This window comes from Podarcis bocagei (genome assembly GCF_964188305.1).
Source record: "Podarcis bocagei genome assembly, chromosome: 15".
Lineage (NCBI taxonomy): Eukaryota > Metazoa > Chordata > Lepidosauria > Squamata > Lacertidae > Podarcis > Podarcis bocagei.
The window spans coordinates 40,906,105-40,931,559 of record NC_138141.1 but is presented as its reverse complement, the minus strand read 5'-3'; the positions used below and the strand labels follow the sequence as shown (position 1 = coordinate 40,931,559).

Here is a 25,455-nt window from a genome sequence, read left to right as displayed (position 1 = left end):
TAACCAGCCAAAACTTTTGGGGAGCAATATGGTGAGGGGGGCGGGTATGCTCACTGAAATAAATATACGATTTCAGCAGTGGCAGGACCTGAGCCCGGCTTCGGCTGGGGAGGGCGGGATATAATTTATTATTATTATTATTTTATTACGTTAAAAAGTATTGCAAAACCTGCTGAACGTGAACATACTAAGTATTTTTGTCTAGGTTATTTTTTTATTCACGTATTATTTATGTATCACCTCAGCCAAAACCAAACAGTTCCTAAACAACTTGAAGGAAAGAAAGGTGGGGGAAAGCAAAATTTTATTATCTAATTTAGATGGTCCCTGTTTTGTTTTGATTTATTATATTTCTATGCCGCTTTTCATTTAAATGAATCCCAAAGAGTCTTACAAACAATAAATAACAGTAACATGAAATAACATAATAGAACATATTTTCTTCTGAAGCATCTGTAACCTGAGGTACCACTGTAGATTGATTTTGTAGTCATCCCAGAATAGAAAGAACCAACTTGGGTGGCTCTAAAAGAAGATTAGACATATTTTTGGAGGAGATGGATATCAATGGCTACTAGCCATTTTTGGAGCAATATGCCTCTGAAAACTAGTTGCTGGGAGCCGCAGATGGGGAGAATGGCTGTTATGCTCAGGTCCTGTTTATGAGCTTCCCATGGGGGCATCTTGTTTGCCACTGTGAGAAAAGGGTGCTGGAACAGGTGGGCCTTGGGCCTGATCCACCTGCAGCGCTCTTCTTCGGTTCTTAAAAAGGAATACCTGTTCTCAGGTAGATGGGATTACTCTAAGTTGGAGCGGTGCACCTTTGGCTCTCCAAATGTTGCTGCTTCCTGCATTGCAGCAGGTTGGACTAAACAACCCTTGGAGTTACTTCCAATTCTACAATTCTTTGAACTACAACTCCCATCAGCCCCAGCAAGCCTGACTAATGGTCAGGGATGGTGGGAGTTGTAGTTCAACAACATCTGGAGGGCCCCAGGTTCTTGGCCCCTGCATTAAGAGGTAAGGCATATCAGAAAGGCACTCAACACCTTTCAATAGCCTCTGCAGTGGAGATGCACTCCTTTAAGCTTCATCTTCCATTTGTAACTCCAGGTGAACCACACAACACTCCTCAGTGTACAAAGCAGCGCTACAGACACTTACGTGACAGCCTGTGGACGAACCACCACTCCTCCAGTACATCGGCTTGGGCGACGGGGAGACTCAGCAGCCATTGCTGATCTGTAGATTCCTGCATGCAGAAGAGGTTTGATTTTTTAAAAGTTATTTTTACAGAACGTCTCACAAGTTTTTTGCCATTGAGAGAACCAGTCTTCCACACTTATTACCAGTGATATTTAAGCAAGTAGCTGCTGCGTCACAAGAGGTCAATGGCAGTATCATCCTGCAGCAGACCAGAAGAGGAAGGTTATGATGAAAATATGATGCAACCCAGATCCATACTTGGTAGCACAGGCATAGATGCTTTATGGCCTTGGTACAACTTTGCCAATTCTTAAACTTGACCAAAAAAAGAGGGAACTGTCAGGGAACTGACATCAGAGCGAGAGGTGAAGGGGAGGCTCCCAGATTCTGCGGGCGAAGGACCCAGCACCAGGGGGAGAAGCAGCTCGGTAGAGGAGGAAGGAAATCAGCGCAACACCAGGGATAAAGGGGGGCAAATGGGGGAAGCGGAGGGGGAGCTCCGGGATTCTTCTCTGGAGATCAGTGGGGAGAGCACAGGCCCTCCACTACCCACGCCCTCCCTGCGCAGAAGACTCCCGCACAGTGAGAGGAGGAGGCGACTGGGAGTCAGACAGCTTCTATGCTGGAAATGTTTTAAGAAACGCCCACAGACAGATTCTGCCAGTGACTGAGACAGCCACGTGGAGATGGGCTGTGCAGTCAGAACGGTTTAACCTAGGCAATTAAGCCCCAGAAAGGCAGCAGTTTACGCACGAGTAACTCATACCCATCACAGGAACAACCTCAGGATCTAAACAAAGCACAATTCTTTATTGCAGTTCTAAGTGTTTGTGAGTTAAGAACCCCTTTTTCAGGAGCTGTGGAAAGAAACAATGGCAACATAAGTCTTAAAAATGTAATGTATCGTATACTACATATATGCTAGAGAAAGTTTACCCAGTCTAAAAATCTTTAAAGCACATGGTCAAAAGTGCACCTATTCAAAAAAAGGTCTGGAAAATATTCTTTTCTTTTGTGATTCTTTTAAAAGTCTGATATGGGTGTAAGTGTTCAGGACAGATATATTTTTCGTCATGTGCTTGAAATATTTTGGGGCCATGTAAACTTGCTATAGTATGAAACTTACATTATATTATATAATGCTGCCATTATTTCCATTTGTAGTCCTGAAAAATGAGTCCTTAACTCCAAAATGTGCAGCTACAATAATTTTTCTTCACTGAGCACCTGAGCTTGCTCCCTCTTTATGTGCCCTGTACTTTTGAGGTGCTCTTCCTCTCTACTGACTGCGTTTTAATTTTTAAACTGTCCAGCTCACTATGCACATGGAGTATGCACTTGCATGAAGATGCACACACACAAGTTCACACCTTTTATAAAGTATATTTGACTTGTAAGTAGCCCCCGTGTCTAGTTCAGGTGGGGACTACTGAAATATACTCTACACAGGGCTACCCTTGAAGACGACTAAGAAGCCTCAGCTAGTAAAGAATGTCGCAGAGAGACATCTGTAAAGGGTCCTGAGATGGATTCATAAGCATTCCTTAAGGAACTGGCATAGGCTGCCTGCACAGGGTCCAGTTTATGGTACTGAGATTGCTGTACAAATTCTGAACCACTCAAGACCCAAATACTTGAAGAAATACATCTCCCAATATGTGCCGGCCCATGCCTTAAGATCAGCAGGGGAGGTTCTGCTTGTGATTGTGATTATGGGTGAGGAGTTGACAGTGTGTTTATCTGCCGTGACACCTAGCCTGTTGAACTCTCTCCCTTTGAAGGGGAGAATGCTTGTGAACAACTACACTACTCTAAAGCAGCTAAACCAGAAGAGGGAGTGAATCTGATGAAGCACAGAGACATGTAGGCAGCAACAGGCAGGCAAATTTAAAGAGGAAAACGTTATGATATCAGCGCAGTAAACTGGAAACCATAGGAGAGGTTTCCCACAGGCATCTGCTTGGCCGCTGTGAGAACAGGATGTTAGACTAAATGGGCCTTTGGCTTGATCCAGCAGGCTGTCCTTAACTGCCCTGGGATAACAGCTGATATGGGGTTGTTTAGAAGCTGAGTAAATGAGTAAGAAAAGGATGGGAGGGTGCTTCTGTTTTAAATCAAATAACTAAAAGCCAGCACAACATTGCCAGCTAACACACAAGAGAGCCAGTGTGGTGAAGTGGTTAGTGTGTCATACCAGGCCAGCTCAGCTATGAAGTTCATTGAGGAACCTTTTGCCATTTGCTGTCTATTAGCCCAGCCTAGCTCACAGGCTTGCTGTGAGGGTGAAATGGGAGAGGGAGGAGATACCATTGGAGGAAGGGTGGGATAAAAGCAGACAAAATACTTCCAGTGTGCAATGAATGATATCTGCCATAGTCAAGAGCCACTCTTCGTCAAAACCTCGTCTTTTGTGGGTGGGATTTTCCTTTTGGAACACCCTTCCCATCTCGACAAATCAGGTTCTGAGATATTTATCGCTTGCTGGTGTGGGACCAGACAACAGAAAAACAGACTTTGAAACTGACCTTCCAGCTGGAAGAGAACTGCTGGTGCAGAGAAGATCAGTACCTGATCCTGAGTAGATGATCCTGAATTATGAACACTTGCTGAACACTGCAGTTGTTTGCCCCTTATGAAGGAGATGAAATGGGCAATCAGTGCACAGACAAAATCCCTGAGGTTCATTTGGTTTCTCCTGGAAAGTGATCAACTCAATCTGCTCTCCTGGAGCAGCTGGGTGAGGGGGTGGAAGTACAGTAAGCCCACAATGTATGTAGGGGTTACATTCCAGGGATCATGCCTAAACTCAAAATTGTGTACAGTCAAAACTTATTGGGTTCCATGGAAGGTGAGACTGCCCAATTTGATTTTTCACAGAACCGTGCCCCCTTTATTTGTTTGTTTGTTTGTTTATTGCCATGCATGTAAAGCTGAATGTGCACAAGTTAATGAGTATAAGTTGTATAAAAGATAGCCAATTAGCACACATCCCAAATAGCTTCCTCCAAAGAAAATCTACAGTACTGGAAAAAAACAGTACTGACTTGCTCTCCTGTCACCTTCCTTGCTTACCTTGAAGATAGATGCCCCCTAAGGGAAGCAACATGACAGTTCCTCCACTCCCCAAGACTAGGCTGGGTTCAATTTTAAATGTCTTACTCTGAATATTTTAGTCATTTAAAGCAGAGTCAAGAGTGTGGTCAAAACAAACCTGCTCCCCTCACTCAGGCATATACAATGCACTGGCCAGCAGGGGGCTACAGCACACACTAATGACCTGAAAATCCAGGGTTGGCAGAGCTCTGTTACCACTGCTTAGGAACAAAAGCACAAAACCTGATGTTAGTTGCTACCTCCTGCTAGGACACAAAGCAGTTGGAATATCCCACTCCAACCCACTTCTCCATCTGTTTGAACACTCAAAGAATAGTAAGGGATTGAAGTGGTGAGCTGTCAAAGGTTTGTTCTACATGGAGTGCAAAAGCATTTATCCTAGGGAAAATGCCACAGTTCAGCAACAAAGCATCTTCTGTGCCTACAGAAAATCCAAGGTTCAATCCCTGGCATCTTGAAGCAGGACAAGGAAAACTATCTGCATGAAGCCCTGGAAAGCAGTTGCCAGTCAATGTAGACTATACTGAGCTAGAAGGACCATTAGTCTGACTCAGGAGAAGGCAGATGCCAATGTTCCTATAGCCTCACCACTCACTTTCAGCTGAATTATGACTCTAGTCTCCATCTCTCCAGCTAAAGTTTTCCCACCTCTCCTACTGCCATATGTTTCCACCCCCTTCTCAAGCATTTCCCATCCACTCATACAAGCATACCTACATATAAACACATACATACATATAATACACATAGAGGATGTACTAGCCTTAAGATTTTTTTAAAAACTTTCAGCAGGCTTTCTGTGGTTTTTAATTGCTCTGTAGTTTCATTCTTGTGGGCCTTGTCCTACATTGCTTTTTATGTTGAAGATGGCAAGCTGCCTGAATATTTATTACAAAGGTAGAGAATAAAAGCTGAAAAACAAGAAACAATGAGTGTGTTTGACCCCATTTACACATTATATGTACTTGCATGTATGCCAAATACAAAAATAAATGTCATACCTATTAACCTCTTTCACACAAACATGTGTTTACACATACACCTCTGCCCCAGCCCCAGAAAGGCTTGCCCAGTGCCTTTGTTAAATATATTTAGGCACCAGACAAAAACATTCCTCTTCTTCCAGGTCTTTGTTTAATTAAACAATCTGTGGCCTTTTAAACTTTGATAGGGTCACTGTCTGTTGCTCTTGTTATTTTGGTCTGTATTTTTTGTTTTTATATTGTAAACCTCTTTGTGATTCTCAGATGAAGGGCAGTACAGAAATATAAAAAACAAACAAGCAAATCTGCAGCTCATTACTGTATGAGATTCCAGTTATCCTCACATTCTTCCCCCAACTGCCATATATTTCTTCTTCCTTATGTCTCAACTATTGCATATACATCACACCACACACATATAACTGTATGCATGTAAAAAATTCATGTGAGATATACACTAGCATATGCATGATATGTGTGTGTAGGTATAGCGAAGCCTATGATGGCTCATAGGACAAACTCAAAAATCCACATTAGCATACTGTCCAACATTTCTCTGATGAAAATAGGGATGTCCCATTCAATAATGGTAATTTTACTATTTATACTCCACACATCTTATTGGGTTGCCACAGCACTCTAGGCAGCTTCCAACACATATCAAAACATAATAAAATATTAAACATTTAAGAAAACCTCCCTATACAGGATTGCCTTCAGACAGCTCGGGGGTTGGATAATTCCACACTCTCCAACATTTCTCCAATGAAAATAGGAACATCCTAAGGAAAAGTGGGACAGTCCAGGATCAAATAAGAAACTGGGGTGGCTTCTCTAAATCAGGGATGTCCCTGGAAAACAGGGACACTTGGAGGGTCTGTATTAGGGCAATACATTTAGTAGGCAGACTGAAATGTCACAAAATAAAGTGTGCACAAGTTTTCAAGTTCTCCAGAACCCCACCAGCCGAGATGGTAAATAAAGCAGGGAGTGGGAGGAGAAAAAAAGTGGCCAATGTTGCTGCAAAGGCGTCTGGATTTAGTCCGTCTTACTCTGTGTGTTTGTTTTGTGTGTGTGTGTGTGTGTGTGTGTGTGCACATCTCACACACAAACACATTTGCTTTTATGCGAACCACTTCGACAATGCCTGTTTGTAGAAAATGTAGTCCATATCTAAATCAGCTGTGACTATGTATGCACCCAGGTGTGTAATAATAATAATAATAATAAGATGAACAATTACTCCACCATTTATAAATTGCTTCCTATGAAGCGCCTCAAAGAGATTTCGCAATACCAGGCTGTGCCCAAAGCTAGTCAGAACCAGAGACAAAATTGGAAGAATAGAAATGCCTGCTTGAGGTCCATAACTCCCAATGGCTCTACTCTTGAGTAGAACTCTGTCCTGGACTTGAAGCTGCCTTTGATATATGCAGTCACTTTCTATACGGGTTGCATCCAGCAGGTGCCAAATTCCTATAACACTCCCTCTCACAAAATGCCCACCTTCCACCCCTTTCCCCTTCCTCACTTACCTGCTTCTCCCTCCTCCTCCATTTGCCCCCCCCCATATCCCCCTTCCTCACCCCCCCACAGATGCCAACCATGTCCTCCCCTCCCCAAGGCATGTCATTGCCTCCCTCACTCCCCTTGGCCCTCGTAGGTATGCAGTTACCTCAGACATTTCTCCCCCCCCAAAAACATTCCCCCCTCCTACTTCCTCCCCCCTCAATAAGGAGCTCTCCCCCCCCCCAAATAATGCCCCCCTCACCCCACCCCTTGGCACTCCTGTCAGAGTCAGCCCTCCCCCCTCCTCAGTCGCCCCCCCCGCTCCAACTAGCCCCGCCCGCTCCTACCTGCTGCTGCCGCCGCCGATGCGTCCCACTTCCTCCCCTCACTGACAGTGTTTGGGACCCTCTCGCCGGCCACCACACCGACAGCCAATGGCCTGCCAGAGAAGGCGGGACTTGTTCGGCCGGCTCCTCCAATGGCACCGGAAGACCCGGGGAGCGACGTCACGGGCACTGCGGGTGGTTGCACTTCCAGAGCTCTGCCCCGCTGCCCAGAGGCTCCTTCTTCCCGTTCGTCTCCAGCAAGGATAGGCTGAGACAGCTTAGCCTTCCCTCCAAAAAAAAAGTGGTGAGACCTGGCGCAGGGGGGGGGGGAGAGACTCTTTGGGCACGCCCACCTGGAGAAGGTTGGGGGGGAGGCTTTGTTTACATCCGGGAATCAGATAGAGGCGGGCGCTTCAGCCGCAGGCGAAGATAGGTCGCGACCGGTCCGAAGATGAGTCAGCGCGACCAATGGGCTTCGAGGACGTCAGAACGGGTTTAGCCACGCCCGCCGCTGGTGACTCGTACGGTTGTTTACCTCTTTTTACTTGGCGAGGTGAGGAAGGAGGCGCGGAGGAAAGAGACCGGGGCGCGTGACGACAGCGCGCGGCTGACGGCGCGACGTAACAAGTAAGAAGCCGGCAGGAACCATAGAGAGGGAAGAATATAGAGCGGCAAAATCTCTAGGTGATTTCCGGTCTTCACAAAATTGAATTGTGTGTGTACAGTATGTAATTTATTTATATATACTTGCGAAATAATTGCGTGAGTCTCTGTGTTAAAGGGTGTATTTTTTGATGCTTCGAGCTGTGTCCCAAGCAGGGGTTTGCGCCATTGAGATGCCAAGGGATAGAGCGGCCTTTGCAGTGGGGCGATTCAACAGGTGCAGCGCAGTCTCCCTCACCTTGGAAACGTGGCTGTTGGAAGAGGGAATTTCAGCAGACTAGCCCTCTTTAGCCACCCCGCATCATGCTAGCCTTCTAGGGCCATTGTCCAATATGTTGAGGAAGCACCTTTTAAATACTGTACTTAAAAACATACGTGTACCATTATGTGTTAACTATTTGGGGGCATAGTGGTTAAGATTGTTGGTCCAGGTCCTGGGAGACCAGAGTTCGAATCCTCACTCGGTCACAAAGCTCAGTGGGTGACCTTAGGCCAGTCGTGGTTTTTAAGCCTAACCTGTGGGACACGGGTGGCGCTGTGGGCTAAGCCACAGAGCCTAGGACTTGCCGATCAGAAGGTCGGCGGTTCGAATCCCCGTGACGGGGTGAGCTCCCATTGTTCGGTCCCAGCTTCTGCCAACCTAGCAGTTCGAAAGGACATCAAAGTGCAAGTAGATAAATAGGTACCGCTCCTGCGGGAAGGTAAACGGCGTTTCCGTACACTACTCTGGTTCGCCAGAAACAGCTTAGTCATGCTGGCCACATGACCTGGAAGCTGTCTGCGGACAAACGCCAGCTCCCTCGGCCTATAGAGCCAGATGAGCGCCGCAACCCCAGAGTCGGCCATGACTCGACCTAATGGTCAGGGGTCCCTTTACCTTTACCCCCCACAGGGTTGTTGTGAGAGTAAAACGGGTAGGCAGTGGAAACCACGTATATGCTGCCACCTTGAGCTCCTTGGAGGAAAGGTAGGGTAGGAATGGAAATAAAGTGAGCAGATGGGACAGGTAGCTCCCCCACCCCAGTAACTGAGCATACCTGGGCAATGTGAACTTTGTAACCATCTCATCCCAATTTGTCAACCTGGCATCCTCCAGCTGTTTCGTGGACAACAGCTCTCATCAGCCCTAGCCAGCATGCGCAGCAGTTACAGATCAGTGGCTGGCTGGCTAAACCAGGTGAGGATAGCCAATGGGTCTCAAGCCCTCAGTGAGTTAGGGACTTTCCCAGCTTGCGAATGGAGGAGGAGACAAGACCAATAGTGGGTCCAACGGTCAAGAATGAGGCTTCTGCACATGCTGTAGAGGGAAGTGAGGGGCAGACGGGGCTCGTCAACCTTGGAAGATAGCCCATATAGCAGAAGGCAAATTCTGATCCTAAATTTCTGCTGTGTTGTGGGACCTCTTCGGGAGAAGCGAAGAGTAAACCCTACACAAATCTAGAGTGGAGTCCCTAAGATGGTGCCTTGTACACCTTTCAGCAACTCCTGCATCCAAGCATGTGCTAAACCATGGGTAGGGTAGGCAAACTAAGGCCCAGGGGCCAGATCCTGCCCAATCGCCTTCTAAATCCGGCCCGTGGACAGTCTGGGAATCAGCATGTTTTTACATGAGTAGAATGTGTGCTTTTATTTAAAATGCATCTCTGGGTTATTTGTGGGGCCTGCCTGGTGTTTTTACATGAGTAGAATGTGTGCTTTTATTTAAAATGCATATCTAGGTTATTTGTGAGGCATAGGAATTCATTCATTTTTTTTTTCTTTTCAAAATATAGTCCGGCCCCCCACAAGGTCTGAGGGACAGTGGATCGGCCCCCTGCTGAAAAAGTTTGCTGACTCTTGTGCTAAACATACTGCTCTGCTTTCCTTTGGACCACGTCAGCAAGACTGGGCCGCCCAGGACCTCCTCCAAACACACTGCCCATGTTTGCACCCCAGGGAAGTTACTTTGGTGCTCCTAACTCAGACTTGACTTCAGCCTTGGAGGCGCACTCCATGGTCTTTTGAGACAGATGCCAACAACATGCTAAAAGTGATAATTCAGGCAGGGACTGGAAAGTAGGGGTGGAAAACTACTCCTGTGGATTTGTACAAAAATATTTGCGAACTGCTCTGTCTGGGTCTGAGGAAAGGGAGCTCTTTCTTCAGAGTATGCAGCTGACTTGTGAAATGCACAAATGGGGAAACAGCCTTCAAAAAGTTACCGTATTTTTCACCCCATAGGACACACCGGCCCATAGGACGCATCAAGTTTTTTGGGGGGGAAATAAAGGGGGGGGAATTTATTTTTTCCCCCCCGGCGCTTGTGGGGCCGGCAGCGGGGAGAAGCGCTCTTCTCCCCGCCACCCGCCTTCAGATCAGGTCCGGGGACAGCAGGGAGATGCGCTGCGCCTCCCAGCTGTCCCCGGAGCTTGCGGGGCAGGCAGCGGGGAGAAGCGCTCTTCTCCCCGCTGCCCGCCTTCAGATCAGGTCCGGGGACAGCAGGGAGACGTGCTGCGCCTCCCAGCTGTCCCCGGGCTGGCGGCAGGGTCTCCCCGCCGTCAGCCTCCAAACCACTTCGGGGGACAGCGGGATGGCGGCATTCCGCCTCCCTCTGTCCCCTGACCTTGTGGGGCTGGCGCTGGGGCTCTCCAGGCTTCAGCGAAAGCCTGCATTCGCCCCATAGGACGCACACACATTTCCCCTTCATTTTTGGAGGGGGAAAAGTGCGTCCTATAGGGCGAAAAATACAGTAAACTGCCATGTTGCAAAAGTGACTTGGGTTGCTTATATGAGAGGAAGCCAGAAATACGTGCTTGTTCCCAAATGGTGTTTGGGTGTATCCAGATTCCTGCAGGGTTGGGGTGCAAGGAAGCCTCCTGTTTCCTGCTTTTGTTATCAGATGCTGCTGGCTTGGGACCTTTTGGGAAGGAGCGTTGGCTATAAATGTAATAAACATGCGATATAGAAAGTCTTAGGGGATTATACAAAAGAAGTATGACCCAATCACAGCAACCTTCTCCCCACTTGTGATTCCAATCAATTGCTAAAAAGAGGCACAGTACTTCCAACTGTGGAAGTAGAATATAGTCTTAAGGTTAGAAGCCGCTTATAGCCCCATAATTTTGTCTAATCTGCTTTTAAAACCGTCCAAATTGGTGGCCTTGCTACATCTTTTGGGAGCAAACATAATAGTTTACAATGATGCACCTTTCCTTCCTGTGAAGCATAGACTGAATCCTCATCTGAGGTCTTATGGCTCAGCAGTTCAGGAGCTGCTCCAGAGTAGAGTTTTAACACAACCAGATTTCTGCAGCTCTCTGTGGCATTTTGGTGTGCGGCAACATGACATGGAACTGTGCGTGACCTTGTGTCGTGTCAACCATGTTGTTCTTTTCATTTTTAATAAAGCAAAAGGAAGAAACAGAAAACCACCCTGCCAGGTTTTTTGCTAACTTTATTTCATTATAAGTATACATGGCTCAACGTATGCAAAGAAAACTAGAAAACTATCCCAATAACTTAAGAACCTATGGTGTAAATGTCACCATCAAGAGCACCATCCATTGTTGGAACAGTAAAATATCTCATGCTTGTAAAAAGGAATGTGTTGTATATCCAAATGTGTTGCTAAAAGGGGGGGGGGAATCAAAAAACACCTCTCAAGAATTAGGAGTCAATAACTGATGGAGGGAAACTACGTTTCGTTCCTGTTTTTGAGCTAAAATTTTGGCCCTTTATCTTACAAAAAAATTATAATGAAAATACAACTAAGATAAAGTACTGCATAGTATTTTAATCAAAATACAGAAACCAGCATTGCTGTGTGACGAAGACTCAGCATCTCCTCTGCGTACGTTTCATTTCTGAATAGAGAAATCTAAAATTTAATAAAGAAAGAAAATAGACCTAGTATTATATTCTCTAATAGGGTACACTTCAGGCAGAACGTATTAAGTACTACGAAAATACATATTTTCCATTCTTTTTAATAATTTACTTTCATTAAAAAGTTGTGAGGTCGTCACAAGAAGTTTATACAAATTCATTACTTTGTACTAAATTAACCCCACCCCCCAAAAAAATTCATCATCCAAAATCAAGGTGTTGTGTTTTTGTGGGTTTTGCTAAGCCCTGTTGTAACAATTATGCAAAAGAAAGTTAGGTGGGGAGACTACATTTTGGTATGAAGGAATATAAATTTACACACATTTTTACAGCAAACTCCTTATAACCCTAAGAACGTCTACAAAATTCACAGTTATATTACAAGCAAGTACAAGTTTGAGATAAAGCTGTTTGAATACCAACCCGCCCCAAAAAAGGTTTTCTGCATTAAAAAAATAAAAAACCAAATGAGAAAAAGATAAAATAAAAATATGCAGTTTCAACTTATTTGTACCGAAACTGCATAACTTTGAACTGGACCGCAAGGTATAATAATAATAATAATAACAATAATAATAATAGGGTTTTTTTATTTGTAGCCCACCCATCTGACTGGGTTGCCTCAGTCACCCTGGGAGGCTTACAACATATATGAAAGCATAATAAATCATTACACATTAAAAAGCTTCCCTATGCAGGTAAACTGCATTAATGACTGAAACCCTTTCAGCAAACACAAAGTGCTTTCCTGGGCTGGTGGAACAATGGGTTCCCCAGCTTCTTCTGTCTTCGAAGGCTACGGCGCATGGCCAGCTTACTGGTGGTTTTGTGTTGGGTCGTCGTGGAGGACAAGATTTCAGGCTGGACGCTGACGTTCCTAGTCATCCCCCTCCTGGGCTTCTTTAGCAAAGGCCCCGAATTGGATTCTTCCAATGTCCTTTTGCAGCTCACTGTCGCTGCTTTGGTTGGCTCGCTTGGAGGTACCTTGAAGGCTTTTGGATCTATGCCTGCATTCCCAGAGTTGGAGGGAGAGAGGGTCCCTGGCAGGCTCCGTCCTTCCGAGTCGCGCATCCTCAACCCAAACAGTCGGCCGCACTTCTCCTCCTGTGGCACCGCATCCTTGTTTGACACCACTGCTAACGTTGGGGCGCTGCCTTTGGCGGCCTCCCCAGGCGGCTCTGAAGGTTTACTCAATGCCGTGTTGCGCGTCAGCGAAGGGATGGTCTCGGGGGAGCTGAGCCGTGGCCACAAGTCATCTTCTAAAACCTGGTGGGGTTCAAGAGAATAAAATTATGTAGTTGTGAATCCAAAGACACAGAGATTTCCCAGTATCTGTTCAGACAAATCCCAGAGAAGTTTGGGGTGGTCAGATAATCCGAGAGGTGGAGAGCTTTAAATGCCCTTAAAAGAAACTTTACACATACGGATAGAAGACTTTTTACTAGTGTTACGAAGCGGGAATTTCTCCCCTTAATTCTTTTTCATGCACTGTTCAGTTTTACTTAGGACAGGCTTTTTAAAAGGTGAATTTTTAGTGAATATTATTGTTGTACTCTTATTTCAGGTGTTGGCCCTCCAGATGTTGCTGAAATACAACTCCCATCATCCCTGGCTGAAACTTTTATTCAATAAGCCCCTGAGCCTTCTCCCTTGTTTCTCATCCTATTTTTCTCTGAGGTGTTCTTTCCCTCATTCTGCTGCCATCTCTGGAGACAAGTCTCAGGTCCAATAAAATAAACTTCAAGCTTGGAAAATTCAGCTTTTCAAGCTCTGGAACCCCAGCTCGACACCTTGCCATTATCCCAGTGAGAAGCAGCAAGGTTAAATGTAAGCAGAAGGTAAAATACAGACCTCCCAGGTACTGAATGCTCAAGTATAGTCTAATGTCGTAGTTCTCAACATGGGGCACACGAGTTACAGGGGAGGAATTCAGGAATGAGTTATTAACAGTGAATGTCCTTTTAGGCTTCCTCCACGTGAATAGGAGTTCACTTTTTGAATAATAAGAATTATATGTCATGGTGCATGGCCAAAAAAAGATTGGGAACCACTGATCTTACATAACCAGCTGAAGCAGGGCAGCTGCTCAGAGGTGGACAGGTGGTTTGAATGGGGCTGCTAACATCAGAGACCAGAATCTTCCTGGACATCAGGAGACCACCCAAATCAGCCATCCACACAAACCAGCTGGGAGAAATTGCCCAGGGATTTGGAGTCCGCTCTCACTGATATCCAGACCATACCCAGCCTTCTTTAGAAAAAGGGTTTGTGTAAAGGCTAACAACATAGGCTGAACCATAGTTTTGTTCCAAGGCACTGTGGTAGACTTAAATGGCTGAAATGCCTTGCCCCTTGTCCTTTTATAAGTCAGTCTGGCTGCCATCTGCCTAATTAGAATTTTTGTTCATTAAATTACTTTCAAGTTATCTATGGCCAATTATATACAAGGAAGTAATTTGCAGTTCAAATTAGCTGAATTCTAAAATTTTACATTGAAATATATTGTTGAAAATTTAAAACAGGCCCTTCTCAAAAAGCCACCTCCGGAATAGCCAGAGAAGTGGGAGATCTTGCTGTACATCTTGACCTTCTAGTTCTGTAAGGCACCTGCCGTTTACACAGCATATATTTAAAGCACATTTAAGCACATGACTCTCCACCCCAAGATCCCTGCGAATAGTAGTTTACCTCTCACAGAGTTAATTCCCAGGACCCTTAATGGACTACAGCTCCCAGGCTTCTTTGGGAGTAGCCATGTGCTTAAACTGTACAGTGTGGATGTGAACCCAGTGAGCTTCAAGGCTGAGTGGCATTTGAACCCTGGGCTCCCGGGTCCTTGTCCAACACACTAACCACTCACTGGGGTAACTCACCCACATACCCTGCATACACAAGATTCCTTTCACCCCTGTGGCTACAATCCAATACACACTGGCTCAGAAGTAAGCCCCACTCAACAAAAAGGAACTTCTTTCTGAGCCCTTGCACTGCACCTCTGAGCATACACAGAGCTCCTTTCCTCTCCAAATAACCAGAACCTGCCAAGCCACCCCAAACACCTAGCTTTCCAATACCTAAACTCCTGTGAGACCTTCATCTACCTGTCCTGTGCACATTATAAAAGGCTGGGTGATACATCAAGGGTATTAAGGCAAGACAAATGTCCCTCCCACCACATACATACCCTTAGAGCATTTCCCATGTGAATATGTAATTGCCTCTAATTTTAATAAATGGGGATATACTGTACTGTAACAGGCAGGCCTCCAGCACTGCATGTTCCTAATTGCACCCACTGGATATTTTTTGTCTTGCATTAAGGAAAAAAGCCACGTGCCTTTACTGGTACATGTTTAAATTAGGTATTCCTCAGCCCCAAGCGCCACCATTTGGGGTTTGTTTGTAAACCAAGTCCTCCGCAATCCTGGGCTTTTTGGAGAAAAATTCAAACTTTTTTTTATTTTGCTTGTTTCTTTAGTTGCTTCTTTGGGCTTGTATTCAATTAAGTGCTGTCCTTCCAGGGTTTCTCTCCCAGCCTTAGCTGAAGATGCTGGGGATTGAACTTGGGACCTTCTGCATGCAAAGCAGATGCTCTGCCAGTGAGCCACGGCCCTGTGCCTTGGCAAAGTGCCCTCTGGTGGACCTTCTTGGATGACCTGACAGTGGCAGCAGCATCACTCCCAGCACTGCCAGGCAGCTGAGTCCAGCCACTGCTTTAAATTTCCCACAGTGGTCCAACCAAGGCATCACTCCTGGGCATTGTGGGAAATTTAAAGACCCTGGCACCAGCAAGGCTCAGGACACCAGATGAGAAGTTGTTGGGTTTTTTTAAGGTGGAAAGGTGGCAGGTGTGAGCTGTGGACCCCACAAGCCCTATTAGAGGGGGGGCTGTCAAAAGAATCCCTGTGCCAGTGCCAACCTAGATACCACCCAAGGTACCTCTTGCCAGAGAAAATGAAGGGCTGCATGCTGGGACATCGTAGGGGTAGAGCCTAAAGCTGCCCCGTGGTCCCTTGCTAGTAAGAATCAGGGCTGCCACTTCCCTGCCATAATTCTGCCTGCACCTTTGCATAAAGGTAAAGGGACCCCTGACTATTAGGTCCAGTCATGACCGACTCTGGGGTTGCGGCGCTCATCTCTCTTTATTGGCCGGGGGAGCCGGCGTACAGCTTCTGGGTCATGTGGCCAGCATGACTAAGCCGCTTCTGGCGAAGCAGAGCAGCAAACGGAAATGCCGTTTACCTTCCCGCCGGAGCGGTACCTACTTATCTACTTGCACTTTGACGTGCTTTCAAACTGCTAGGTTGGCAGGAGCAGGGACCGAGCAGCGGGAGCTCACCCCGCCGCGGGGATTCGAACCACTGACCTTCTGATCGGCAAGTCCTAGGCTCTGTGGTTTAACCCACAGCACCACCTGCGTCCCGCACCTTTGCATAACCACATGCTAAACTTTGTGCCTTGATCACAACAGAGTGTGATGGAACGATGAGCATTTTGACTTCTTCAAATAATAATATAAACTGAATGTTTTCATTATTAAAAGGGAGGGAGGGGAGGAAGGAAGGCCCTGGGCTCCCTGCTGGGATTTGCCAGATGGACTCCTCCTATAAGCCCTGTTTCACTCCTTAAGAAGAGGAACATCAGAAGTGCCTCCTGGATCAGGCCAATGGCCCATCAAGTTCCGGCATGAAGAAGGTAGAGAGATAGAGGGGGGAATTAAGCCCTGAGGTTCAGTCAGGCTTTACTAGGGGACCGAGCCTTTAATGTGGCAGGTCCTGCCCCGTGGAACTCCCTGCAAGTAGAACTCGGCAGGAATGGTCCCTGCCTGCTTTCAGACTTCTTTTGAAAACTGCTTTGTTCAGACAGGCCTTTGAAATATGTAACTCTTTTCCCAAACCAGATTTTATGGCTGCTTCTACTGACACTTCTACTGGTGTTTTATCACTGCTGGTTTAATTTTGTATATCGTAGACTGCCTTGATTTTCTGGAAGAGGAGAGAGAGCGAGAGAGTGCGCGCAAAAGAGGCGAGTAGGATAAAGAAAATGAAAAAATAAAATAACAGAATGCAGGAGGTAAGGGAAGGAGGGGAGGAGGAGGAGAATGGAGAAAATAGGAAAAGAGGGAGTCAGAGAGAGAAAGTGAAAGAACAGGATGGAGGGAGGAGAGAGGAAGAAAGAAAAAGTGAAAGAAAGAAAGAAAGAAAGGCAAGCAGAAGAAAGAAAAAAAGAAATCCCAGTTTTTTTTACTAGCTGCGCCTGTATAGAGACCCCTGAGTAGCTCATCCAAACTTTTGTGGGTTTTTGCCATTTTGCTTTGCCAAAGGAGAGCTATTCAAAGACTCAGGGGAACATCAAAGCAGCCAGAGCTATTCTGAGCCCAGTGGCGGTAATTGTCGGTTGCTTCAAAACACCCCAGCTGAGCATGACTCCCCTCCCCTCTGACAAGACAAGGACTGCTGTACAAAGGGCTTCCAGAAGGCAGTGGCGACAGAGAGAACAGCAGCAGCCAAAACTCCAGCAACGGGTGGGCAGCCACAGAAACATATACTGCACTCCAAGGATCTTCTATTTGAATCATGGCAAATCAAGTGGCTAAGTGGAGAGGTATGTGACCAGACCAACATCGCCAAGGGCCAGGGATGATGGGACTTGTAGTCCATCAATATCTGAAGGCTTATTATTTATTTAGTAAAGGTGTAAGTTGCTTTCTCTGGCCCAGAGGCAACCCAAAGCAAATTACAATCAAACAATCAGACAATAAACCCCACAAAGTTGCATTAAAACCAGGAGGACTGAGAAAGCATAAAAAACCCATTCCACTTGCTTCTGTAACGCCACTGATTATTATTATTACCCCAGCCACTCTGGGCAGCTTCCAACAAAGTATTAAAACACATTTTAAAAAACTCAGAACATTAAAAACCTCCCCGTACAAAGCTGCCTTCAGATGTCTTCTAAAAGTCAGCCAGATGTTTATTTCATTGACATCTGATGGGAGGGCGTTCCAAAGGCCTGGTTAGAGAGGAAAGTTTTTGCCTGGCGCCACAGGTGATAAGTTCTACCCTGGTGGAATCTACACACGTATAAAAACAGTTCCAAAAATGTTTTTCTTTAAAGTGTTTTTAAAAATACACTGAATTTTCCATAAGGCCCGCCATCGCCATCTAGTGCCACATTGTATATTGCACTTAAAACGTTTTATTTGCAGCTGTATGGGTGAGTCCCCTGCCATGACCTCTCGACATCATGACTCGGGATTCCACCCCTCTTTTCTTACCTTGACTGGAGGAGTGGAGCAGCGTGAAGGAGTCATTGCCCACATCTCAGGGCTGCTGTAGGACGGGCCTTCAGCCAGGTTAAAATAGAGCTCCTCCTCCCCTTCCAAACTGCTCTGGTCGCTGCGCACCGAAGAGAGGCTGATGACGATGGCACTGGTGTTGTCCGCCCGCAGCATGCGCTGCCTCCAACGTCCCAGTGCGCGGTTCACCAGCATTTTGGCCAGAGACTGCTGTCGCCCTCCCTTTCGGTTCCAAAGGTGGGCAAGGGATGCGGAAGGAGAGAAGAGGAAAGTCACCATCCCATAACTACAACATGTATTTGGGGAAGTTTCATTTATCAGCTATGCCTTCAGACGGTCTTTAGATAGATGTTGTGATCAAATTCTGCAAAATGGCTTCCTGAGATCTGATATTATATTTATTTATATCCCTCCTTTTCCACCAGACCGGGACTCAAGGTAGCTTACGCAAAACACATATAGCTCAAAATATACAAAAAAATAACCAGAGAGAAAAGACTTTGCTACACAGGTTTCCCACCCAATCCTAGAGGGTTCCTGTCCTCTTTTCCCCTCACAGTGATATGTTAAAGAAACCTGTTCATGAGAGACTGAGAGAGAATATTCTCAATTCACTACCCAGCCACAGGTACTCCACATTTATTTTTCTATCATGGTTTTGGCTGGAGGTGGGGAAATTGGTGGCTATTGGTATGGCTATTCAGATTAAGCTCATGCTTACCGTAAAATACTTTTTCTCTTCATGGTCCTGGCACATAGAAATGGCTTCCTGCGGTGGGATCATATTCCACAGCCCATCACTACCCAGGATGATATATTTGTGCTTTTGAGGATCTAATGTGTGCACACTTGTGTCCGGTTCGGGAGATACAACAAACTCGCCGCTGTAGAAGTCGTAGCTCCACAGATCACCTGCATTGGGAAGGGTACAAGAGATAAAACACAAAAAAGAGTTTTATAAGTTTTAATTCATTTAACTGGGGTGGGCGGGGTAGAGAGCCTCTGCTATCAAATGCAACAGTTCAGGATGGAATCTGAAAATCAAACTCCCTGTGCTTAGAAAACAAAACTGCCAGGACTTTAGAAAAGAGTTCAGACTAGCTTTCTCCCTGCAGGGCTGTCACAGCAAGCTACTATTGGACTATGGAGGATTAGGCTCTCATTAGCTACTAGCCAGGGGGACTATACTAGGGGAGAGCTGTACATCCGTATACCCGGTTCAATCCACAGCATCTCAAGGTATGGAAATGCAGTATATATCCATAGAACATCCCCTTACTTACAATTACTTACTTACTTATAGTTTGAACAAGATCCTGTTACCAGTCAGAAGCAAATGGTTACAGTTCTTGGCAGAGGCAGCAAGCACTAGGTCAGGCAGCCAAGCAAGAAACCCTGCCTGAAACCCTAGAGAGACACTGCCAGGCAGTGTAGACAAAACTGAGCTAGATGGACCAGTGGTCTGACTTGTGTAAGGCAATTTCCAATGTAACCCAAGAGTTAAGAGTGTTGAGGGTACAAACAAAAAAGCAATGACTTCATTGGGGAATGGCTTGATTTTATTATGTAGTCAAATATAAGACAGCACAACTGGACACACACAGTGCTGGTTTTCAGCTATAGAACTTGACATTCACCATTACTTCTTCTGAAAATGGAACTCACCTTTCGGTTTAACCTATCTCATCTGGGATTGAGATCCTACTGGATTTCAGTGCTCTATACACATCCTAGCCCTTTGCTGTTAATTTCGATCAGTCCTTTGCTTGGCCCAGAACTGTAAAACTGCATTTGTTTGGTTGCAATTTAGTGGTTTTATCTGGGATTGTTGTAACAAAGGTTGACTGACTTATTGCCCTATTTTGGAATGGAGGTGTTCCTGTGATAGGAGAAAGGGAAAAGGAGAGATGTATTGCTCTGTAAGTTTATGAGACTCTTTACAGTAGCTGCCACGTCATGCCTGGTTGTTACAGACTGTTACTTTCAGTTTGTTTTGTACTGAATATATTTTTACACGGCTTGCATCCTGTATAAAAAACACCCCAAGTCAATATATACAGTTGCAATCGAAATTATTCAACCCCCATTGCAAATCAGTTTTGTTATCATTTCAACTGTTTGCAATGAGCAACACAAACAAAAGCAATTGAAATCGCTCAAGCGGTTTCCCCAAATTCAGCTGGAACTGCAACTTATATTGGCTTCTCCTACTGCCTGTGAGGTAGGTTCTACTGAGAGGCAGTGATGGGCCCAAGTTCACCCAGTGAGCTTCATAGCAGAGTGGTGATTCGAACACAGGTCTCCCAGGTCCCAGTGTGACACTCTAGCCACTGCAGCACAGTGGCTCTTAAACAGGCAATCATCCCTTCGCATAAGCAGCCTGAAGGAAAAGATTTTCTGACTCGATTTTTCCTCATGTTACACAGCCCCTTAATGAGGGCTGTAACATCTTTCGGTGTGTTACAGTACAGGTACGCCTGAAAAACAAACTGTTACCACTTGACAAGAAAAGGACCTAGGGCCGTAAGCCAAAAACAGTTCTACTCAAGAGTAGACCCACTGGACTTCATGGACCTGAGTTTGTCAGTCCTTTAATCTCAAAGGATCTGCTCTGGATAGCACAGCTACAATAGCTACAACCCCTAGCAACTGAATAACAGCATTTTGTATTTTTTAGTGTGTGTTTTTTGTCATCAGAAAGATCAAAACCCTAAAGTGCTGAGGCCCCAGTAGAGGCAGCCATTTTTTTGTGAGCTCCGCTCCTCGCAAGGCTTCTTTTTCCGCCCACGCAGGCACTTCAGAAAGCGGCAAGCCGCTTTAGGAAATAAGGAACCCAAAGCTCTTTTGTTTCCTGAAGTACAATGTTCATTTCGCCATTAGCGCCGCGCGCCATCCAGCTGACAGTGTTTTCAGACGCTCGACAAGGAGCCATTCAAATCAATTACTCCTATTTACTACAGCCAAGCACAACCTGAGCTGGTCCTCATTCGAGAGCTAATTTCTGCCTCTGCTAAAGCAGAGATAAGAGGGAAAGGGAAGAACTTGTTCTCCTATTAACAAGGCTAATTAGGGGGAAACACACACACACGCACAGCATCCCTGATCGTAGGGGAGGCTGTCTCCTCCGCCCACCAGTTTGCAATGAGCAACTGATTCAATGAGGTTGAATCAGCTTATTTTAAAATGGGGGTGGGGGATGAAGATGAACAGCATGGAATCAGGCCCTGTTACGGCCTAAGAATATAAAAAGAGACGGCTGGATCAGGCCAATGGCCCATCTAGTCCAGCATCGTGTCCTCACAGTGGCCTCCCAGATGCCTGAATGGGAGGCCTACAAACAGCACTTTTCCCACTTGGGATTCCCAGCAACTGACAGCACAGGTAGAGGATAGCCATCGTGCCTCATAGCCACAGACAGCCTTATTTTCTTCTACTGGCTTGCTAATTCTTTATAAAAATAGAAGAAAAAGCCCTGCTGGATCAGACGAAGGCCATAGTCACATCATACATTTAAAGCATTATGATACCACTTGGAACAGGCATGGCTTCCCCCCAAAGGATTGTGGGAACTGGTGCTGAGTTGTTAGGAGACCCCTGTTTGCCTCACAAAGCAACAATTCCCAGAGTTCCCTGTGAAAAGAGATTGACAGAAACCATTCTGAGAATCAAAGAATTCTGAGAAGAGAACAGGGTGCCTCCCATGAACTCCCAGCACCCCTAATAAATAACAGTTCCCAGAATCCTTTGGGGGAAGCCATGCCTGTTTCAAGTGGCATCATAATGCTTTAAATGCATGGCCAGCTAGAAGTCTATTCAGGAGTCCACAAGCAGAACCCAAGCCTGACAACATCGAAAGGGCTACTGATTCCCCCCACCTGCTCCTGGCTCTCAGTGAGGCCCTGATCCGGGCTTGGGCTTTTGTATGGCTCCTGCTCCTCCTGAGTATTCACACATGGACCTAGGCAGACACTTTGCCAGCAGCACCTAAGCTCCAGTATGGCTTTCTGCCTCTTATTTATTGCATTTATGTCCCCCACCCTTCCCTTTTCTCCAAGGAGCTCAAGGTAGCATAAATGGTTCTCTCCACTCATCTAATCCCCCCAATAACCCTGTGAGGAAGGCAAAGCTGAGAGGCAGTGACAGGCCCAAGGCCACCCAGTGAGCTTCATGGCCAAGTAGGGATTTCAACCCTGGTCTTGTAGTCCAACACTCTAACCATATGAGCTCTCTGTCTCTTCTGCTCCTGGGGTGTGCGAAATAAATCCTAAAGGGGGTATATCTGGATCAAAGACTCTTCAGAGTTTCAGACTGTACAGAGATCAGGGAGGCATCCTCTAAGGACGCCCCGCATTGCAAGTCTGGGCAGGGCTAACCCTTTACACCAACGTTTCCATGCAGAGAGGTAGAGTACCAACGAGGCAGCTAGTCCTGACATGTTAAATTGGTTACTCGTCATTCAGTGGCTATTGAGCATGCTCAGTCCTCATTGGGCTGTTTTTTGAGGGAGGGGAGGTGGAAGTTGCCCTCTTAGTTTTAATTATTATTTATTTTTTCTGCGCATCTGCAAAATGCAGGATTTCCTTCAAGCATGCTCAGAACTTCCCTCTTGATTTTTTCAGCAGCGCTGCACAGCCGTTGGCACTCTGCCACCCGACTTCGCTATTAGAGGCAGCAATATATATCAGGTTTACACAATCCAGTCGAGGAGTGGTTTTTTGGGGCACGACTGGAAGACTCATAAGCATATCCACCTGCAATTAAGCCTCCACCTGCCATTTACTGGCAAAGGAGCTCATCTGGAAAAATGGCTGGGAGGCAGCCAAGAGACTGTCGGATTAATTGCCTTCAGTGGGAGGTTTGGAAACGCTTGAGTCTCACTAAGGCAAAAAGACTGGGGGGTGGGGCGGGGCGGGGAGGAAGTTCTCTCTATTCTAGTACCTTAATACATAAATGAAATGCTGAGCTACTGCTGAGCTACAGCACTTCTTCAAAAAATGAAACAAGATCCCAGTCCTCATGACTCAATGAAGGACTGATTTAAATAGACCCTGAAAGCTGCCTTATACTGTGTCAGACCATTGGTCCATCTAGCTCAGTACTGTCTGCACTGACTGGCAGCAGCTCTCGTGGGTTAGCTCCCAGCTCTATCTGGAGATGCGGGGGATCGAACCTGGGACTTTCTGTGCATATGACAGATACTCTACCACTGTGACAGCCTTTTAAAGGCTTTTCATAGTGCAGGCAACTTTCCACTGATGCACGTTCGAGTCAAGCACAACCACATGCATACACACATTGCTGCAAACCCGGAAGTGGCACTTAAGGCGGCAATAACAGCCCCCCAAAAGTGCAAAAATGGTGCAAAAACAAGTGTCTAGCAATCCCCCGAGCCTTTGCAAATACAATCCCAGGAGTGCTGCTGAGTTTTCCAAGGGTTTCCAGAGGTTCAGAGGATGTTTGCAATCAGACCTTAATTCAGAGCCATGAGCCACTGGAATCTTTATTCTTTGGAGAAGAATGTATTTTGGCAAATATATATTTGCAGACAGGGGGTCTCAGATTCAATCCCCAGCACCCCCAGGTAAGGCTGGGAACGCACCCTGCCTGAAACCCTTGGAGGGGCAGCATCAGTCACTGTAGACAACCCTGAACTAAGTGACTCAACATAGGGCAGCTTCCAATGTCCCTAAGCGATGGGAAGCCAGTGCTGAATGCCGCAGCTCAGGAGAAGCAGATCCAGCAGGCTGGGCGGCTCCTTCTTTCTTGTTGTAAAAGGCCAGGAAAGAGAGGAAGAAATCTATTCAGGTGCAGAAGTTACACACACCCAACCCAAGAGGCCCCTGCTTGGGGGTGCAGAGGCTGGAACAGCCGGGGTGGGGGGTTGCAGGGAGAGAGAAGAGAAGAGAAATATTTCCGGCAAGGTAAACAGATCCACATGTGCCCGAGAGCCAGCAATGTAAATTCAGCAGCGCAGGCCCAAATCCCCGCACGGGGAAACAGCCGCCACTCATCCTGTTTTCGATTATGTTATTGTGTACACTTTGCAGCACATTTGCTTCCAGTGAGAGGGAAAGAAATTGCAGGTTTGCGCCAGGGGTAGTGGGAGGTGGGGAGGGCGATCAATATGGATAGCGGAAAGACAGAAAATCCCCTTTGCTCATGAAGCCTGGTTGTAGTAGGGTCTCGCTAAGGTGGATGCCAGGCAGGCGGATGTGGCCAAGGTCTCGCTAAATCTAAGATGGATCCCAGATGGGTCAGGCCAAAGGCCCATCGAAATCTACATCCTGCTCTCTCTGTGCCAAACAGATGCCCCAAAGGGAAGGCCACAAGCAGGACTGAGCACAACAGCATCCCACTTGCTATTCCCAGAAGCTGGTATTGGTATTCAAAACTGCTATTCAGAAGCACATTGCGTCCGACAGTAGAACACGGCCATTGTGGCTAAAAGCCTTATTCTCTGTGTATTTGCCCAATTCCTTTTTAGAGTCATCCAAGCCGGGAGGCCGCCACTGCCTCTTGTGGAAGTGAGTTCCATAGTGTAACTATGTGAAGAAGGACTTGGCTGCCTGAGTCGCCCAGCCTCTGCTCCCTAGGGACTTTCTCCACCCAATTCGTAATCTTAAACACCTCTGTCACGTTCCCCGACGGGGCAAAGACACACACAGTAAAGGCTGGTTTCTCAAGAAGCAAAGATATCAGTGAAATTCCCAGAGAGAGACTGGGAACCAGAAGCTGCAACCAGAATCCACAGGGCTGGTGTGGTGTATCCCCCAACTGTGACAGCAAAGCAGAGGGGATAGAAGGGGTTAACTTAACTCGACGAAGTGTGTAATTAAAACATTAACCATCTGCTAAGGTCCATCTGGCTTTCATTTCCTTACAACTGGCACACAAAAAGGGGGAGGGGCTTTTTTTTTTAATTTGCTGAGCGCACTTCTGAAGTTCCTAGGCCATGCAGAGTCGAGGCCTCGCCTCGCCTTTCAAGCTTCTCCACGCACACAGACACTCACAGTCCTCCATTAAAATGATCTCCTGTGGGCATGAACACAAGCCTGCCATATTACTCTGAGAACCCCAGGAGGAAGATAATCTACAAAACCTATTGTGAGGGAAGGGCGGAGGGCGGCGGGGATGGGAAATCAAGCGTATCCCGAGGCTTCTCCTCCTCCACTTTGAAAATTCACAGCACCGACTAGGCCTCGCATTTGCACAACAGCAGCAGCCCAAGGAGGGCATGGCAATCCAGTGTCCAGGCCGAGGGCCACATTCTCTTGTGGGGATACATTGCAGGGGCCGCATACTATTGCTGGTCTGGCCGGGAGGCAAAAAAAAAAGAGTCTACAGCAACATATATTTATTTAATTTATTCCATTTCTTTGAAATCTCTTCCCGCAAACTGTCTCTCAATTTCGTGATAAAGATATGGCTCTTACCACAGCAAGATACATTCCAGTTATGCAAACCTCAGAGGTTTCCATCGCTTGCCATGCAA

The 25,455-nt window shown here is 46.3% G+C and overlaps 2 protein-coding genes and 1 long non-coding RNA gene across 10 annotated transcripts in view; 1 reads left to right on the top strand and 2 right to left on the bottom strand.

The window, feature by feature from the left end:
* The window catches only part of BCAS3 (BCAS3 microtubule associated cell migration factor), a 470,437-nt gene extending 463,144 nt beyond the window's left edge, over nucleotides 1-7,293 (bottom strand). For 5 of the 7 annotated variants that reach the window (XM_081172924.1, XM_081172923.1, XM_081172928.1 and 2 more), the window contains exons 1-2: nucleotides 3,732-3,906; nucleotides 1,165-1,252 (exon numbers count right to left, since the gene is read on the bottom strand). In XM_081172924.1, the coding sequence (XP_081029050.1) occupies nucleotides 1,165-1,252; nucleotides 3,732-3,891 (248 nt within the window). In that variant the 5' untranslated portion in view covers nucleotides 3,892-3,906. Of the gene's footprint in view, nucleotides 1-1,164; nucleotides 1,253-3,731; nucleotides 3,907-5,055; nucleotides 5,073-7,159 lie in introns of those variants that run through there. The other 2 variants (XM_081172926.1, XM_081172929.1) reach the window with 2 other exon arrangements.
* A 374-nt stretch (nucleotides 7,294-7,667) lies between these two features.
* LOC308574909 lies at nucleotides 7,668-17,432 on the top strand. Its single transcript, XR_014002617.1, has 2 exons — nucleotides 7,668-7,862; nucleotides 13,230-17,432. It is a non-coding gene; the product is annotated as an uncharacterized lncRNA (long non-coding RNA).
* PPM1D (protein phosphatase, Mg2+/Mn2+ dependent 1D) overlaps nucleotides 11,217-25,455 on the bottom strand; it is a 33,019-nt gene continuing 18,780 nt past the window's right edge. The window contains exons 4-7 of one of the 2 annotated variants that reach the window (XM_081173039.1): nucleotides 18,685-18,875; nucleotides 17,943-18,185; nucleotides 12,484-12,931; nucleotides 11,217-11,657 (exon numbers count right to left, since the gene is read on the bottom strand). In XM_081173039.1, the coding sequence (XP_081029165.1) occupies nucleotides 11,638-11,657; nucleotides 12,484-12,931; nucleotides 17,943-18,185; nucleotides 18,685-18,875 (902 nt within the window). In that variant the 3' untranslated portion in view covers nucleotides 11,217-11,637. Of the gene's footprint in view, nucleotides 12,932-17,942; nucleotides 18,186-18,684; nucleotides 18,876-25,455 lie in introns of both variants that reach the window. The other variant, XM_081173038.1, reaches the window with a different exon arrangement.